Raw genomic sequence first — 14862 nt, forward strand, 5'->3', positions numbered from 1 at the left:
ATGGTATATAAATTACCATATATATATATATATATATATATATATATATATATATATATATATATATATATATATATATATATATATATATGTTTGTGCAACAGTGCAGAAGTCTTTTTGCGATCAATTTATTGTGTCCTTGCCAAAAAAGTATCAATTTATATAATAAAAAAAAAATCTTACTGACCTCAAACTTTTAATAGCATGTGTGTGTATTTGTATAAAGAAAATGTATGTAAAAAATGTACATTTATTATTTTAATTTATATAATTATTATGTTCAAGTAAAAGTGATCTTTGGCTCTCGTATGATTAAAAATCGAGTAGTGCTATGTTAAATATTTTCCTTTGTTGATAAGACTCAGCATTTATCTGCCACTAAAAGCTGTTGACACAAAATATCTTGAATGATTTAAGATATGATTTCGCTGACTAAGAGTGGATCTTTGAGCGGGGACAAGGTGATTTCAGAGGAAATGACCCCTGCCATGAGTGGAATGAACTTTACTGTTATTTCGCAGCTTGATACTTGCCCTTATTACTGTGTTTTTCAACACCCCCCATGGGCTTTGAGTTTGTTACTTGCCAACATTTAATCTTGTTAAAATTGAACATTAATTTTGACAAATCCCGCTGGATATTACATGATTTTCTTCCATTATAAAACCACATAATCCCTCTGAAGATTCGAGAAAAGGAAATAATTTTTTGCCAATTAAAGGAGCTTTTGTTTTCTGTGTTGGTTCACTAGTACATTGAGGTCGCTTAAGGAGATTGGATGATTTATCCATCTAAAACCCCAAAAAATCTACACACAGAAGAGGTGTTAAGGTTCATAAGAATTGTGGCTGGAGAATTTGTCTGCCAGGATGGCCTCCCATGGCCACTGGAGATTTGACATGTATTGTTCTGAGAAAGAGGTGAAAGAAACATCCTGACAGAGAAGAGCCAAGACCCCATGCTGAGACGAAGGCATTGTCTTAGACAGGGCAGCTATAGCACAAACACATTTCTTCTCTCATGTGAGCGAGAGTGGGGCGTGAGGTTGGAGGAATCAAACAAGCTTTTATTAATCTCAGTATGAAACCTCCTTTACAACAGTCTGTTAGTATACTATACTGGCAGACAACACAAATGGCCTGTGCCTCAAAAGGATGCAAGAGTGATATCAAAACAATAGTGTTTCTTTACCGAAAACCTTTGTGCAGCATATGAGACGTGTGACATTAACACTTCTCGTATTATCATACATACTGTGATAAGAAAGTAAAGACAAAGGTGAGGGGCAATGAACAACATCAGAGTTCATTGAACAGTACTATTGCCATATCAGATTTCAGCATAATCATGAAAGATAAAACTAAACTTGAAGACCTGGAGTGTTTTTGTTTTGTTTTTGTAATAACTGCTTTATTGATTATAAAGTGATTACAGATGAGATAAGAACAAAACTAAAGATTATGAATATCTCTGTACAGTCATTTAGCTTGTGGACATCAGTTGTGTCTGTCTTAACCCTTTCTACAGCAATATTTACCAATTAAACATATTTGGATGATGATTATAAACAACATATTGAGCCGTTTCCAATTTGCATCATTCCGGTGCTTTTTTATTCACAGAATTATATGCATATTAGATAGATAGAGTTTTTGATCATTCAAAGCACATTTTTAGTGTTGAAGGTGCTATACTGTTATTTAGTTTTGGTGAATTGTGGGTGTGTACTGCAGGGTGTGTTGTGGGATCATTTTCTGGGTGTGCATGTGTTCACACTGGGTGTGTTGTGTGATCACACACAAGTTTTTTTTTTAGTTTTGTTTTTTGCCTGTGAGAAACCACTGGCATTTTCAGACTATCTAGTTATTTTTTCTAAGCATTGCACCGGCCTTGAGCTGCAGCTTGTATCTCTACACAGAGGTCATCTTAACCTCTGCTGTTCTGTTCTTCCCTTTTGCATAGCAAAGCAACTAAGTAAAGGGTATAAACTCAAATGAGTAACACCAATAATTAAGGACTTGATGGTATAATTTTACTTGAGGACATTCATTACAAGTCTGCATACTAAACCTGCTGCACAGAATTTTTTCAGGGAGTGTACACATAAATGTTTGCACAAAGCAGGTTATCCAAGAGTTTTGTAACATTTCAAAGATTATGATAGGCATATAGTGTGTTTAAATCGTAATAAATTGCAATATGCCATATCTTTAATATGCTGCAACTGCAAGTTCTTAGAACATAATTCCAAGCATGGGATGATTCTACAAGTTGTTTCCTAAAATAAATGATTTGTTTGTTTGTTTGTTTGTTAATTGAAAAAGGAGGAAATTATGTTAAAAGGGTTGACAACTTCACAAGAAACACATAAGTCAACTACAATCAAATATAAAGACACAAAGAACACATTATTTTGAAGAAATAAATGAATAAATAATTAAAATAAAGAGAATTCATGTGGATTTTTCTTTCTTTCTTTCTTTCTTTTGATACTGATGTGTTCTGAAAAACTTTTAGTATCCATATTTTACTGTGCATTTATTTCATGAGTGATGTGGCTACTTTTTGCTGAAAGGATCAACAATCAATGGAAATACAGCAAGCATATTTGTATTCGTTTTGCTTATTGTTCTCAAAAGAACAAAATATTGAAAGGAGAATTGTGAAATTACATAATTTACAAATGTATAAACAAACACGGACATTGTTTGTGAATGGTGTTTGTCCGGCATGTTTAAAATGTAGTTTCACGTGTTTTCGTTTATCAGCTTCTTTCACTCGTGCTTGTTTACAGTGAGCTGCATTTGGACATTGTTCCTAATGAGTCGAAGACACACCATTTCCCCTTTCTGAGAGCCCAGGGTACCGCCCCTCCCAACCAGAAGCTGGAAATGAGCGTTAATAGCTAAACATCTAAGTCTAAACATACCGCCCATTTTCAGTTTAACTATCAATATCCATCGCAGGAAGTTCAGGGCACAATCTATGTGGCGCCTTCAAGTCTGAGGACGTTTTGTCCATATACCATATTTCCGTCATGCCTAAAGAAATGTACAATTGGAAGTGTATGTTTTCTGTTTATGAGCTCCCTTTTTCCATCTTAATGAATGTTTTCTCAAAGACAGTCATCTTCGAATAGAAATGAGATTATTTGGTAAAGCTCTAATTGGGATGGGACCATACCTGTTGCAGTTTTCTGGACCAAAGGAGCCCCTATCCTCTCCTAACCTGGTCAAATCAGAGTAATGATGGAGAGGAGGAGGCGGCACTGTTTGGCATTCCTCAGATGACACGCTGCTCGTTAGAGCCTTCATTAAACACAGCTTAGACTCCTTTCTGATGGGGAGACCATCAGAGACAATTACACTCAAGCAGGCATTTATATTGCCATTAGCTCACCTGACTGAACACACTAGAACACCAAACCTGATTTTCTTCCATTTATCCCTCTTATACTCTTGCTTGAAAAATATTTCAGGAAAATAAAATAAAATAGAACTGCATTTTTTATAGATTGTTTTTAATTAATATTCGATTGAATTAAAAAAAAAAGTGAGCTAGGAGAGACCATGGGGCATTTTATTTTTTTTATATGTTCATACATAACTCAAAGACTACAAGAAATTGACCGGGCTTATTTTGGTTTAAGTAAAGTTTATATGTAAGTTTTTGAACAGTAAGATTTTTAATGGTTTTTTTAAAGAAGTCTCTTCTGCTCACCAATCATTCTAAGATTCTGATTTGTTGCTCAAAAAAAAAAAAAAAAAAAAAAAAATTAGGCCTGTTATTATTATGTTGAAAACAGCTGAGTCTAATCTTTGTCAGGTTTATTTGATGAATAAAAGTTCAGAAGAACAGTATTTATCTTAAATGGAAACCTTTTGTGACATTATAAACGTCTTTATCATCGTCTTTTGATCAGTTTAAAGCATCATTGCAAAATAAAAGTATTAATTACTATAGTGTATCATTTTACAAAAGCTTTTTATTTCAGATAAATGCTGATATTTGGATCTTTGCATTCATCAAAAAATGCTGAAATAATTTACTCAGCTGTTTTAAATATTGGTAATAATAATAATAAATGTTTCTTGAACAGCAAATCAGCATATTAGAATGATTTCTGAAGGATAATGTGACACTGAAGACTGGAGAAATGATGCTGAAAATGTAGCTTTGAAATCATAAGAATAAATTACATTTGGAAATATATTCAAATAGAAAGCGGCTATTTTAAATAGTAAAAATACATTCACAGTATTACTGCAGGCCTGGTAAGCATATATATATATATATATATATATATATATATATATATATATATATATATATATATATATATATATATATATATATACAGTATATAGATATATTACTCAATGTTTTTCACTTTAAATGATACAATTTCTCAATATTGTGCATACAAAAAATATGTTTAAATAAGCATCTTTTATTTCTTACTAAAATAGACAGTATTCTGGCTTAGTACAAGCTGTTTTCCAGGTGCTGTTTACAGACAAAGATCTCCAAAGAATGGCTGTTTCTCAAACGGAAGGCTGCATCCTAATAAGTCCTTCAGTCCTTCCGAGGATTCAGTACAGTCCTGCTCAGAATTTAAACGCTAGTGTGAGAAACATATTATAATTATAATTTGACAAATACTTTATATTAGAATCTTCATATTACCTGACTTTCTATTACTGAAGTACATTTAATGACAAGCATCTGCAATCTTCTAGCACGATGCATAGTTTAGCATTATGTGATACATGTACAACAAAACAAAAGAAAACAATGTCTTCCTCTCTAAAATCATTTGTGCCCTGATGACGTGCCTGCCGAGGTATGGAGACTTGCCAGGATACATCCTTCAAACTGAGAAGTACTTTTGCAGGTGGCATTGAGTGCTAGATGTACAGTGTGAAAATGCACACAACACGAAGACCAAAATCATAGATTTATGCTTTTCTGGTTATATATACGTATATTAAAGCATACAAAATCTGTGATCAAAACTCGACAAAATGCCAAGAAAAAAAATACTGTTATCTTTTTTTTTTTTTTTTTTTGTCAATCATTACATCTCTATGAAAGCAACTGAAAACGTATTGGCAACTTTTCAATATCAACACATTACCGATAATACAAATAATCAAATAGACTACTCAGATATTAAATGACAAATGCATCGTAATAATGATTTACCTGTTTCAAGGGTTTGATTGATGGATACACTGAATCTAAGTATAAACATATTCCAGAAGATATTATCCAAAAGTTTTTTTTTTTCCTGCTCCATCAACACTAATAGGCATTACACAACAAATGTACCTCAAACATACTCAGTGCGTTTTTTCGAACCATCAATAGTTCTGATCTCCTGCCTTTGAATGTGATGCACCAGATGTAGTTCACTGTCTCTTGAGTCAGAGCAAGAGGCGAATAACAGCGCGGCTGCCACAACGTCAAGAAGTCCTGCAGCCCAGCCGATAAACAGCGCGTCCCCAAACTCGGAACGTGGCACCACGTGAGGTATGGTCTCATCAAAGAACTTAACAACAATATCGTGAGCGATGTAGGAGACGGGAAAGAGCACAAACAATCCAGCGATGCATAAAAACACACCGGCCGTGATCTTCAAACCTCGCTTGGTCCTCCTTCCCTCCTCACTCTTCAAGCAGTTGATCTGACTCATGGCAGGAATGGTGAGGAGCAGTCCGAGAAGACATGTGGCATCCGAAATGCATATTAGAATACGGGCCAGCATGAACTTGGGCTCGAGGCCTAGGATAGTATCATAGGGGCGACACTCCGTGCCAGCAACCTCCTGGATCACGCAAGCCTCCCAAAGCCCTTGTTCGTAGCTCTCCATACCCATTAGTTCAGTAGAAAGTGATAACCACTGAGGCATGATGGTGGCTGCCAATGAACAAAACCAGCCGCCCATCCCGATCAGCATCCCAAGCACTTCCAGAAACACCATGCATGGGTTTGTCATGGTTACCTCTCACTACCGTGTCCCTCTCGGGGTCTGACGGCCCTCAGGTTTGGCTGGCACCTCAAGAACCTCTTCTCGATGAGAAGGAATGAGAGAAGAATGGAGGAGAGAGCGAGGAGAACAGAGGTAGCACCTTGGATCCAGGTACTGTAGAGTTCTGCTTGCAGGTACTTCACAGTCCGTCGCTCTTCAGTAAGAGGCACTTATCATCTGAGCATAAGAGGTAGAGGAAATGTGCACATGGGGAGAGAGGGCACTCAAACTTTAGGCCCTGCCCTCTAGGATCCTTTTTAGAGAGAGAAAGAGAGCAAGAGAGAGAGCGAGAGAGATTGTTTTATTCAGACCCTGGTCTCAGGAGGAGACCAAAGGCCACACGGGATGCCATTAAACTGTAGACAGGATGCCATTAAATTCGGAATGTTGTCATTTTCAAGGGGCAAACTGATGATTTTGCTACATCATTACAGTTTGTTTGTCTCTTTTCATTTGGTTGCCCTGCTATCAGCAACAGCACTTGCCGTATGAGGTTGCCATGGTAAAAGAGAAAAGAAAATTTTCACTGTTTATTGAGTGTTTTTTTTTTTTTTTTTTTGAGGGACAAATGGGTGAGAGATAAGCTGTGCTAAGTGCCTGGCAGTCTGTTCTTTGACGCAAAAGAGTGCACGCCAAATATGCAACGTGTACCTAACCGGGGATCTTTAATGTCTGCCAACTATAACTCATCCATTGTTATTTTTTAATCTGAGAATTTACAGCGAGTGCTATAAAAGAAAACTGTTATCTGCCTTTATATTTTATTACTTTATTTTATTTTTACTATTTAGCGTGTTTTCTTTTTGAATTGGTTTTTGTTCCAAATTATGCTATAAACGAAATGCTGAAGGGAGAAGTCAAATATGAACATGAATTTGAGAATTTGACATGTTCCACAAGTACAGAAAATTTCATGATTCATTTGATTTACCCAGCATGGTTTGAGAACGCGAGCATCTTGTGATTCAATCTGACCGTCTGTGCATATCAGTGCCACAACTTTACTTATCTGATGTCTTTGAAATAGTCCTTGAACATTTCTGTTTACATCAACATTCATTTACAATGATACATTTGGCAGAAAAATTTATTCAAAGTAACTTCCACTGCATGTTTTGCCAGTATGTGCACTCTCGTTCTTCTGGGAATTGACCCCACAACCTTGCGTTGTTATTGTCATGTTCCACCTGCTGAGCTACAAAGACATTCAAATGTTAAATTAAATTTTGAAACCTACTGTAGATTTTCAATGCAGCTTCAGATGCTACATGTGAAGCATTTCTCCAAACTTTCTGAGTGGGAAGTTGAGCAAGAAGCACCTTTTTTTCATGATATCACTTGCAAAAATCATTTTCATCTGTGGTATCTAAAAAAAATGTTTGCAATCACATCAGTGCAATTAAGCACTGTGCAAGAAAACATTGTCTTTGATACTCATGTCAGTACTATCTTGCTACTCATGAAAATGAATCGGTTATTCAAGGAAAAGAGTGTTACCTGAAGTGTGAGGCTGTCTCATTAGGTTTGAGATCTGGCTTCTTCAGCATGTGCAATTGTGTTGAGACTGACGTACAGAGTGCCACGTATTACAGTATGAGGTTAAAGAAGAAATCTGTGACGCTATACAGTGGCTCTCCACAAACACATAATTGGCTCTCAACAAACACATAATTAACATACACACACTTTTCAGACTTTGTCTGAAAATTATGTTGATTACAGTTAGTCAGATATGTGATTTTGTGATTTTATTTAATTAAATGTATTTTTTTAAAGCTTTCCTAGTCAGAAAATAGTTCTCATTCCACACCTGTGATCTTTCTCTTTAGTTGAATGCGAAAGTCTACAGTCACAATTCATTTATGAAAAAGGGCATATAGCATCAGCATTCTTCTAAACTTCTCCTTTTGGGTTTCATAAAAGAAACTAATTGATATGAGGATGCAATAATTCTGACTGAATTGTCATTTTTTAGGTGAACTATTCCTTTGAATGTCTGCTTGAACTTGATAAAGGATGCTGAGCTTATGAAAAGAGCTGTAAAGTTGCATCTGGTAAGAAATGTATTTTGGTATCTTATTGTCTTTTTCTCTCTTTCTGATAGTTTATAGATTGTTCCAGAATATATGTTTTATTTCTGATGGCATTTAAATTAGCCTGACTAAATGTAGCATACACAGGCAAGTGCATCAGTTTGTAACTTTGTCTTCACAGAGTAGCTTGATGTGTTTTAATAGTGTGATAAGAAATGGAAACGGATGAGGAGGAGTATAGGAAAACAAAAGTTGATTTATTTTATCCTACTGGAAATACTGAGATAAGGAGTGGGCAAGGCGTTTCTAATAAATACAGAGGTTTGACCTATGGTATCAGTAGCTTATGATTAAGGTTAGATCATTGAAAAGATGAGGGGAAGTGGGGAATGCAATAATTGATTTAATTATTTATATAGAAAAAAGTAAAGGTTTTACAGTGTGTATAACTAAGATAAGCCAGTACAGTATGTCAGTGACTGAATAGACTTAAAAATACAGGTTAAATTAAGTAATTGTAAAATGTCCCAGATTGTGTCTAATTTATAACTGTAGTCCCAAGTAAGGGCAGGTTGATGTAAAAAAAAAAAAGAAAAAGAAAAAGAAAGAAAACCAGAAAAAAGGTCAATCAATCAGTCCATCCATCCATAAATGCATTTTAACACATTAAATATTTTCACATTATTGATCTGACAACAAATTGATTTGACAACTTTAAAGAAGTAGAGAGAGAGCGTTCACATGACAAGCAAACACCAAAAATAAACACGTTTATTTTTTTTATCATACCAGTGATGTGCCAGTCTAAAAACAATAGCCCCTTCCTCTACTGAATATACAGTACATCTACAACTGTTGCTCCGTGTATGGGAAAAAATGGGAGTTGCTGTCTCTAGATGGCGCTCTTTTACTAAAAATGCTAACTACTTCAAGTAAGAAGAGTTTGAGGTTCTGTGATGAGGTAAAAACGGTATTTTCACATTCCTGAAAAATATTAAGACAGAGTTTGCAATCGTTTGCCCCAAAAAGAAATGTATAAATTATAAGTAGGCTATTTTTTTTCAAACGTTTTTTCTCTTAATGTGCCCTTCCTCTAAACGAGACCAGTGCTCTAACAAAATCTAAACACATTCTAAATATAACCTTTCTAATGTTAAATCCTCAAATTTAATTAAAATGGATTCGTGAGTCCAATGAGACAAACGTTGCTTTGATGGATTATATTTATTAATAATTCTTAAAATGTACATATGAGTATAAAATTAACTATTTCCACTTCCATCAACGACAATCCCAAAATCATACGAGCGCCACTATTGGCTTACTTTTATATACGTAAGCATTTGGGGCGGTGTTTATGCAAATACGCCATTCCGAATATGGACAGTGTGGAATGAAAGATGGTAGATAGAGTCAAACATGGAGGACCGACGCACAGAGTTATGAGACCGCCGCGAAACTTTGGGAAAAGTTGGATGCAGGACTGCCTGTGTCGATTTGACCCACGTTCGTTTCTTCGTCGTGAAGTTTTCTGTTTCCGAGAGTCGATGGGAGTTAAACATTTGTAATGCAGTAGAAAGTTGCGATATATTTGTTGTTTGAGCAAAGGCAGGGGGTCAGACCCCCCTAGCGTCCCAGCAGCGCTATGCCGTGGGTGAACAGTTGTAAGCGGAGAGAGAGCTCGGAGCTGCCGCTGCCCCCGGGCTGGGAGGAAGCCAGGGATTATGACGGCAGAGTCTTTTATATTGACCACAACACTCGTCAAACTTCATGGATCGATCCAAGGGACAGGTAAAAGTGATCGGGAGAGGTGCTGCATGCTTTACTGGCTGAAGTTTGATGATTGTTTGGTTGTAGAGGGCGGGGGCTCAGATTGAAGTGATGATTAAGAAACGAGGGAAGTTGTACAGTTAGGAATGGAAGTGTTTTCATTCCACAGTCCAGAGCTGACACAGTGGAACATGGCTGGTTGTTCATTCTTTCTTTGGGCTTGTCATGCCAATTTACTATCACATGAGCTGTAAATAATATGTTAGCTTGATTGCACATCAATAACTAACGTTAACGTTACTCACCTGGAAAAAAAAAACCTCCTGTGAAATGCCTTGCGATTTGTATATAATGTTAACATCATTGTTTTTGATGTTGTCCGTACTTTTGATACTTGTGGATGGTATTAAACATGTCCCAGCCAGGTGTTCAAAAGACTGCACTGTAAGAAAAAAAAATGTAATAAGCAGGAGTGTACACACACACACACACACACATACACACACACACACACATATATATATATATATATATATATATATATGTATGTATGTATGTGTATGTATGTATGTGTATCTAAATAAATTAGAATGTTGTGGAAAAGTTCAACTCGAATTGTGAAACATATGTATTAAATAAATACATTCAGTGCACAGAGACTGAAATAGTTTAAGTCTTTGGTTCTTTTAATTTTGAGGATTTTGGCTCATAAACAAAAAACCACCAACTCTCCATTCTCAACAAATTAGAACACTTCATAACACCAATTGAAAAAAAAAATGTAGTGTAAAATTTTAGTTATTTTTAGTGAATTTTTGGCCTTCTAGAAAGTATATGTTAATTTACTGTACATGTACTCAATACTTGATAGGGGCTCCTTTTGTTTTAATTACTGCCTCAATTCGGCGAGGCATGGAGGTGATCAGTTTGTGGCACTGCTGAGGTGGTATGGAAGCCCAGGTTTCTTTGACAGTGGCCTTCAGCTCATCTGCATTTTTTGGTCTCTTGTTTCTCATTTTCCTCTTTACAATACCTCATAGATTCTCCATGGAGTTCAGGTCTGGTGAGTTTGCTGGCCAGTCAAGCACACCCAACACCGTGTTATTTAACCAACTTTTGGTGCTTTTGGCAGTGTGGGCACTGGGCAGGTGCCGAATCCTGCTGGAAAATGAAATCAGCATCTTCAAAAAGCTGGTCCGCACAAGGAAGCATGAACTGCTCTAAAATTTCTTGGTAAATGGGTGCAGTGACTTTGGTTTTCAAACAACTCGATGGACCAAAACCAGCAGATGACATTGCACCCCAACTGCACCCCAATCCTCATAAGGCTGCGGTTCTCTCAGTTGGTTGTGCATCTTTTTCTTCCACACTTTTTCCTTCCACTCAACTTTCTGTTAACATGCTTGGATACAGCACTCTGTGAACAGCCAGCTTCATTGGCAATGAATGTTTGTGGCTTACCCTCCCTGTGAAGGGTGTCAATGATTGTCTTCTGGACAACTGTCAGATCAGCAATCTTCCCCATGAATGTGTAGCAAAGTGAACCAAACTGAGAGACCATTTTGAAAGATCAGGAAACCTTTACAGGTTAATTGGCATGTCACCATATTCTAATTTGTTGACATAGGGTGAATTGTGTGAATGAGTGAACTGGGGGGGTTTGTTCAATGTGAGCCAGAATCATCACAATTAAAAGAACCAAAGACTTAAACTAATTCAGTCTGTGTGCATTGGATTTATTTAATAAATGGGTTTCACAATTTGAGTTGAATTACTGAAATAAGTTAACTTTTCCAAGACATTCTAATTTATTGAGATGCACCTGTATATATAAAATTACACTTCTCTTTACATTAAATGTAATCTTCTCTCAGATGTAAGAGCAAAATTATCTACATCAATGAATGTCCTGTTAATACTATCTAGAAGGTGAGGGATAACCAATAACCATTATGACTATATTAAGTTTTGGGAATGTAAGATATAAGATATAGACATTTAGATACCCTATTATCATTATCTATTATCATCAATTTAGCTACTAATGATTGTCAGTCAGTTATAAAAAAAATACACATTGACATTTGCCCCTGTGTCACCCACATAATTTCCATTATTAGATATGTTGTCTAAATCTTGATAGTTTATAATAATAATATATATATATATATATATATATATATAAGATAAATCATAAAATGTGTGGTGGCCTCTTGGCAAAATAGAGAATTTAGAATATTAAGAGGAAATAGTATCCACCATTATTTCAGTATCCTTAAGAAATCATAGAAATCCAAATCTGATTATTCATACTGTTTATTAACAGTGTGTCTTTTTTTCCCCTTTATTTTTTTAAAAGTGGTCGCATAAAGTAAATAGTGTTCAAATGAAAGCGAGAATTGATCTGTAGTTCCAAGAGTTCCATGTGCAAATATGTATGGAATGCTAGTTGGGCCGCTGGGAAAGCAGTGTGGATGTGCTTTGTGAGGTCTGCATTTTCACCAGCAGAGAAACCAGCCTTTCAGTCCGACTCATTTAGACACGCGTTAGCTAGAAGCCTTGGGTAAATTAAATAGAGGGGATTTGCTGCCTTTAGGGTAGATGACATGGTTTCACCTTAATTTGTATGGTCACTTGTGTCAAAACAATGAGCAAGCAGATCACCACCTCAAAGGCCGTCATTGTATGACTCTCATTTTATGGTGTCATTGTGCTGAGAAATGATAATTTGGATTATATTTTCAACAATAATGTCTATGTATTTTTATATTAATGACAATAAATGTTTTTTTTCCCCAGTATTTTGAGTAAAACATGATTTTAACCTCTAAATGAGTGAATACTTCTTTGTTGTTGTTTAAGAGCTAATCCACCCACAAATAAAAAGTGTGTCATCATTTTCTCACCTTCAAGTTTCTTTTGTATAATATACATTTTTTTCTTTTGAAAATTGTGGGTAATCATAAAGTTGGTGGTCTCCACTGACTTCCATAGTGTGGGGAAAATACCATAAATTTCAATGGGGACCAGATACTGTTTGGTTATCCACATTTAAAAAAATCTCTTCTTCTGTGTTCAACAGAAGAAATAAACTTATACAGGTTTGGAAAAACTTGAGGGTGAGAATAGAAAGACATAATTTTTATTTTGGGTGAACTAACCCTTTAACGTCACACTGCTGTCTTAGTCATGGACACTGCAACATACCACACAAATTGAAAGTCTTTCACTTTTGCATTATTGCTTTCGTGTTCCATTTATATTTCATTTTCCCCTTTAAAGCACCCTCCTTACACTTTTAGTCTCCTTTTCAAGGGAAGAAATGGGGTAGCTTGAAATGGATCTAGATAAGAAAAACCTGATCTGCTTGAAGGCTCCCCTCTACAAAGTCATGTGACATGCTTTTATAATGTGAAGCTGATTAGAGTCTGAGAAATCTTATATTTTCATGTCAGATGAGCGGTACGGAGTGAGGACAACACGTTGAACTGGGGCGCTCATGTGGGCGACATGAGTTAAAGTTGGTCTCATGACATTCTCTCGCTTTTGCTCTCTCTCTTTCCCTTCTCGTTTTCTGTCGCCAAGTCAAAATAGTTGAAAATAATACAAGATGTGTATCCACAGTGGAACTTGTGAATCAAGCATCAGAGTTATTAATGCCTCTTATCATTTTATTAATGCTTCTGATCGTGCCCTGATTCTGCTTTTATGTGGGCTGTCTGTACTTAAACTAAATTTGTAGTTTTACAATGGTGTTTTAATTTAAGTATACATTACAAACCAAAATGTATTGAATGTATCTCTCTCAAGTTTGACAGTTAAGTTTAGTCTAGGGGTCACTTTTAAACAAACTTTATACACATTTTGTTCTTTGTAACCATCTTTAATTAAAATAATTCTTTTAATTTTTATTTAATAAATTTTTTTTAAACTAAAAATATCAAATGATGATCTTATTTAGTACTGTCTCATCAAAATTTGACAGTTTAAAAACTTATTTCAAGTTGAGGTGGAGATGCACATTTCACTATTGAAAAATTAACATCTGTGGAAATTTTATTAACACCTAGGTTATTGTTATATTATATTGGGCTAATTACTATATAAAAAAAATATATTCTAACAGAGAAACAGAGTTGGTCAGATCTCGATTTCTATTCATCTTATTAAAGTACAGTCATTTCTTAAGGGCAGACAAGGCCAAAGAGCATTAGAGCAGAATAGAATTCACAATGAAAGCTGAAAGCCTAATCCATAATTCTTGAAGTTTCAGTTTTGGTTCAACTTCCATTTATGGAAATTATATTATTTCCTATGTTTTTCATTGTTTGTCTGAGGTAATGCATCGGGGGTTATTTTACCTCAAAAATAAAATTATAATTAATATAATAATTAATGCTAAATAATTGATCGTTGACTATATTCAAAAATATCAAATATTCAAAGGAAATAAAGCTGATCATGGGCACGATTTTTTACACCACCGCCTTGTTTGAGCATCAACTGTGCACCAATGAACATAAGTTTGAGGTTTTCAGGCACTGTGACGGCTTGTAGGGAAAATTGGAATCAGTGTGTGAATTCACTGCTCAGTCACCTGGGAAACCACTGGAGCTCCTCTGTGAAACAGGGCCATCTTCCAGCACCTGCCCCACTCTTTTTAACTGCAGGTTACCATTTAGTTCTTTTTTTGATTTATAGATGTATTGAAATCCTTTATTGAATTTCCAAAACGCACAACAGAATGCAGAAGCTTTAAACCCTCTTTGTACCTGTTTTTTTGGTAAGCCGTAATTTAGAATGTGTCAGTAAAGTTTTTTATCACTCTTTTATCACTCCACACAGGTGGAGTACACTTATGATAATCAACACTAGGGTATAAATACAGCTGACTTACCTCTATCCATTGACGGTTTATCAGCATCCCCCCTCCACCCCATCTCCTCCAATTAGAGTTCATTTTACACTTTTATTTTATTGTGTTCTCTAGGTTTGGGCCATTCCCGAGCTCGGAGCCCTTCCCCGGAC

The 14862-nt window shown here is 35.7% G+C and overlaps 2 protein-coding genes across 4 annotated transcripts in view; one reads left to right on the top strand and one right to left on the bottom strand.

Annotated features, from left to right (window-relative positions):
* Positions 1-5050: 5050 nt before the first annotated feature.
* On the bottom strand, positions 5051-6276 carry cldn33b (claudin 33b). The gene has a single exon (XM_026264780.1). The coding sequence runs from the start codon at positions 5996-5998 to the stop codon at positions 5333-5335; it is 666 nt and encodes a 221-aa protein (XP_026120565.1). The 5' UTR covers positions 5999-6276; the 3' UTR covers positions 5051-5332.
* Positions 6277-9442: 3166 nt separating this feature from the next.
* wwc3 (WWC family member 3) overlaps positions 9443-14862 on the top strand; it is a 53414-nt gene continuing 47994 nt past the window's right edge. For all 3 annotated transcript variants that reach the window (XM_026264789.1, XM_026264800.1, XM_026264794.1), the window contains exon 1: positions 9443-9855. In XM_026264789.1, coding sequence (XP_026120574.1) covers positions 9710-9855 — 146 coding nt within the window. In that variant the 5' untranslated portion in view covers positions 9443-9709. The remainder of the gene's footprint in view (positions 9856-14862) is intronic.

The sequence above is a fragment of the Carassius auratus genome, chromosome 6 (assembly GCF_003368295.1).
Source record: "Carassius auratus strain Wakin chromosome 6, ASM336829v1, whole genome shotgun sequence".
NCBI classification, from domain to species: Eukaryota; Metazoa; Chordata; class Actinopteri; order Cypriniformes; family Cyprinidae; genus Carassius; species Carassius auratus.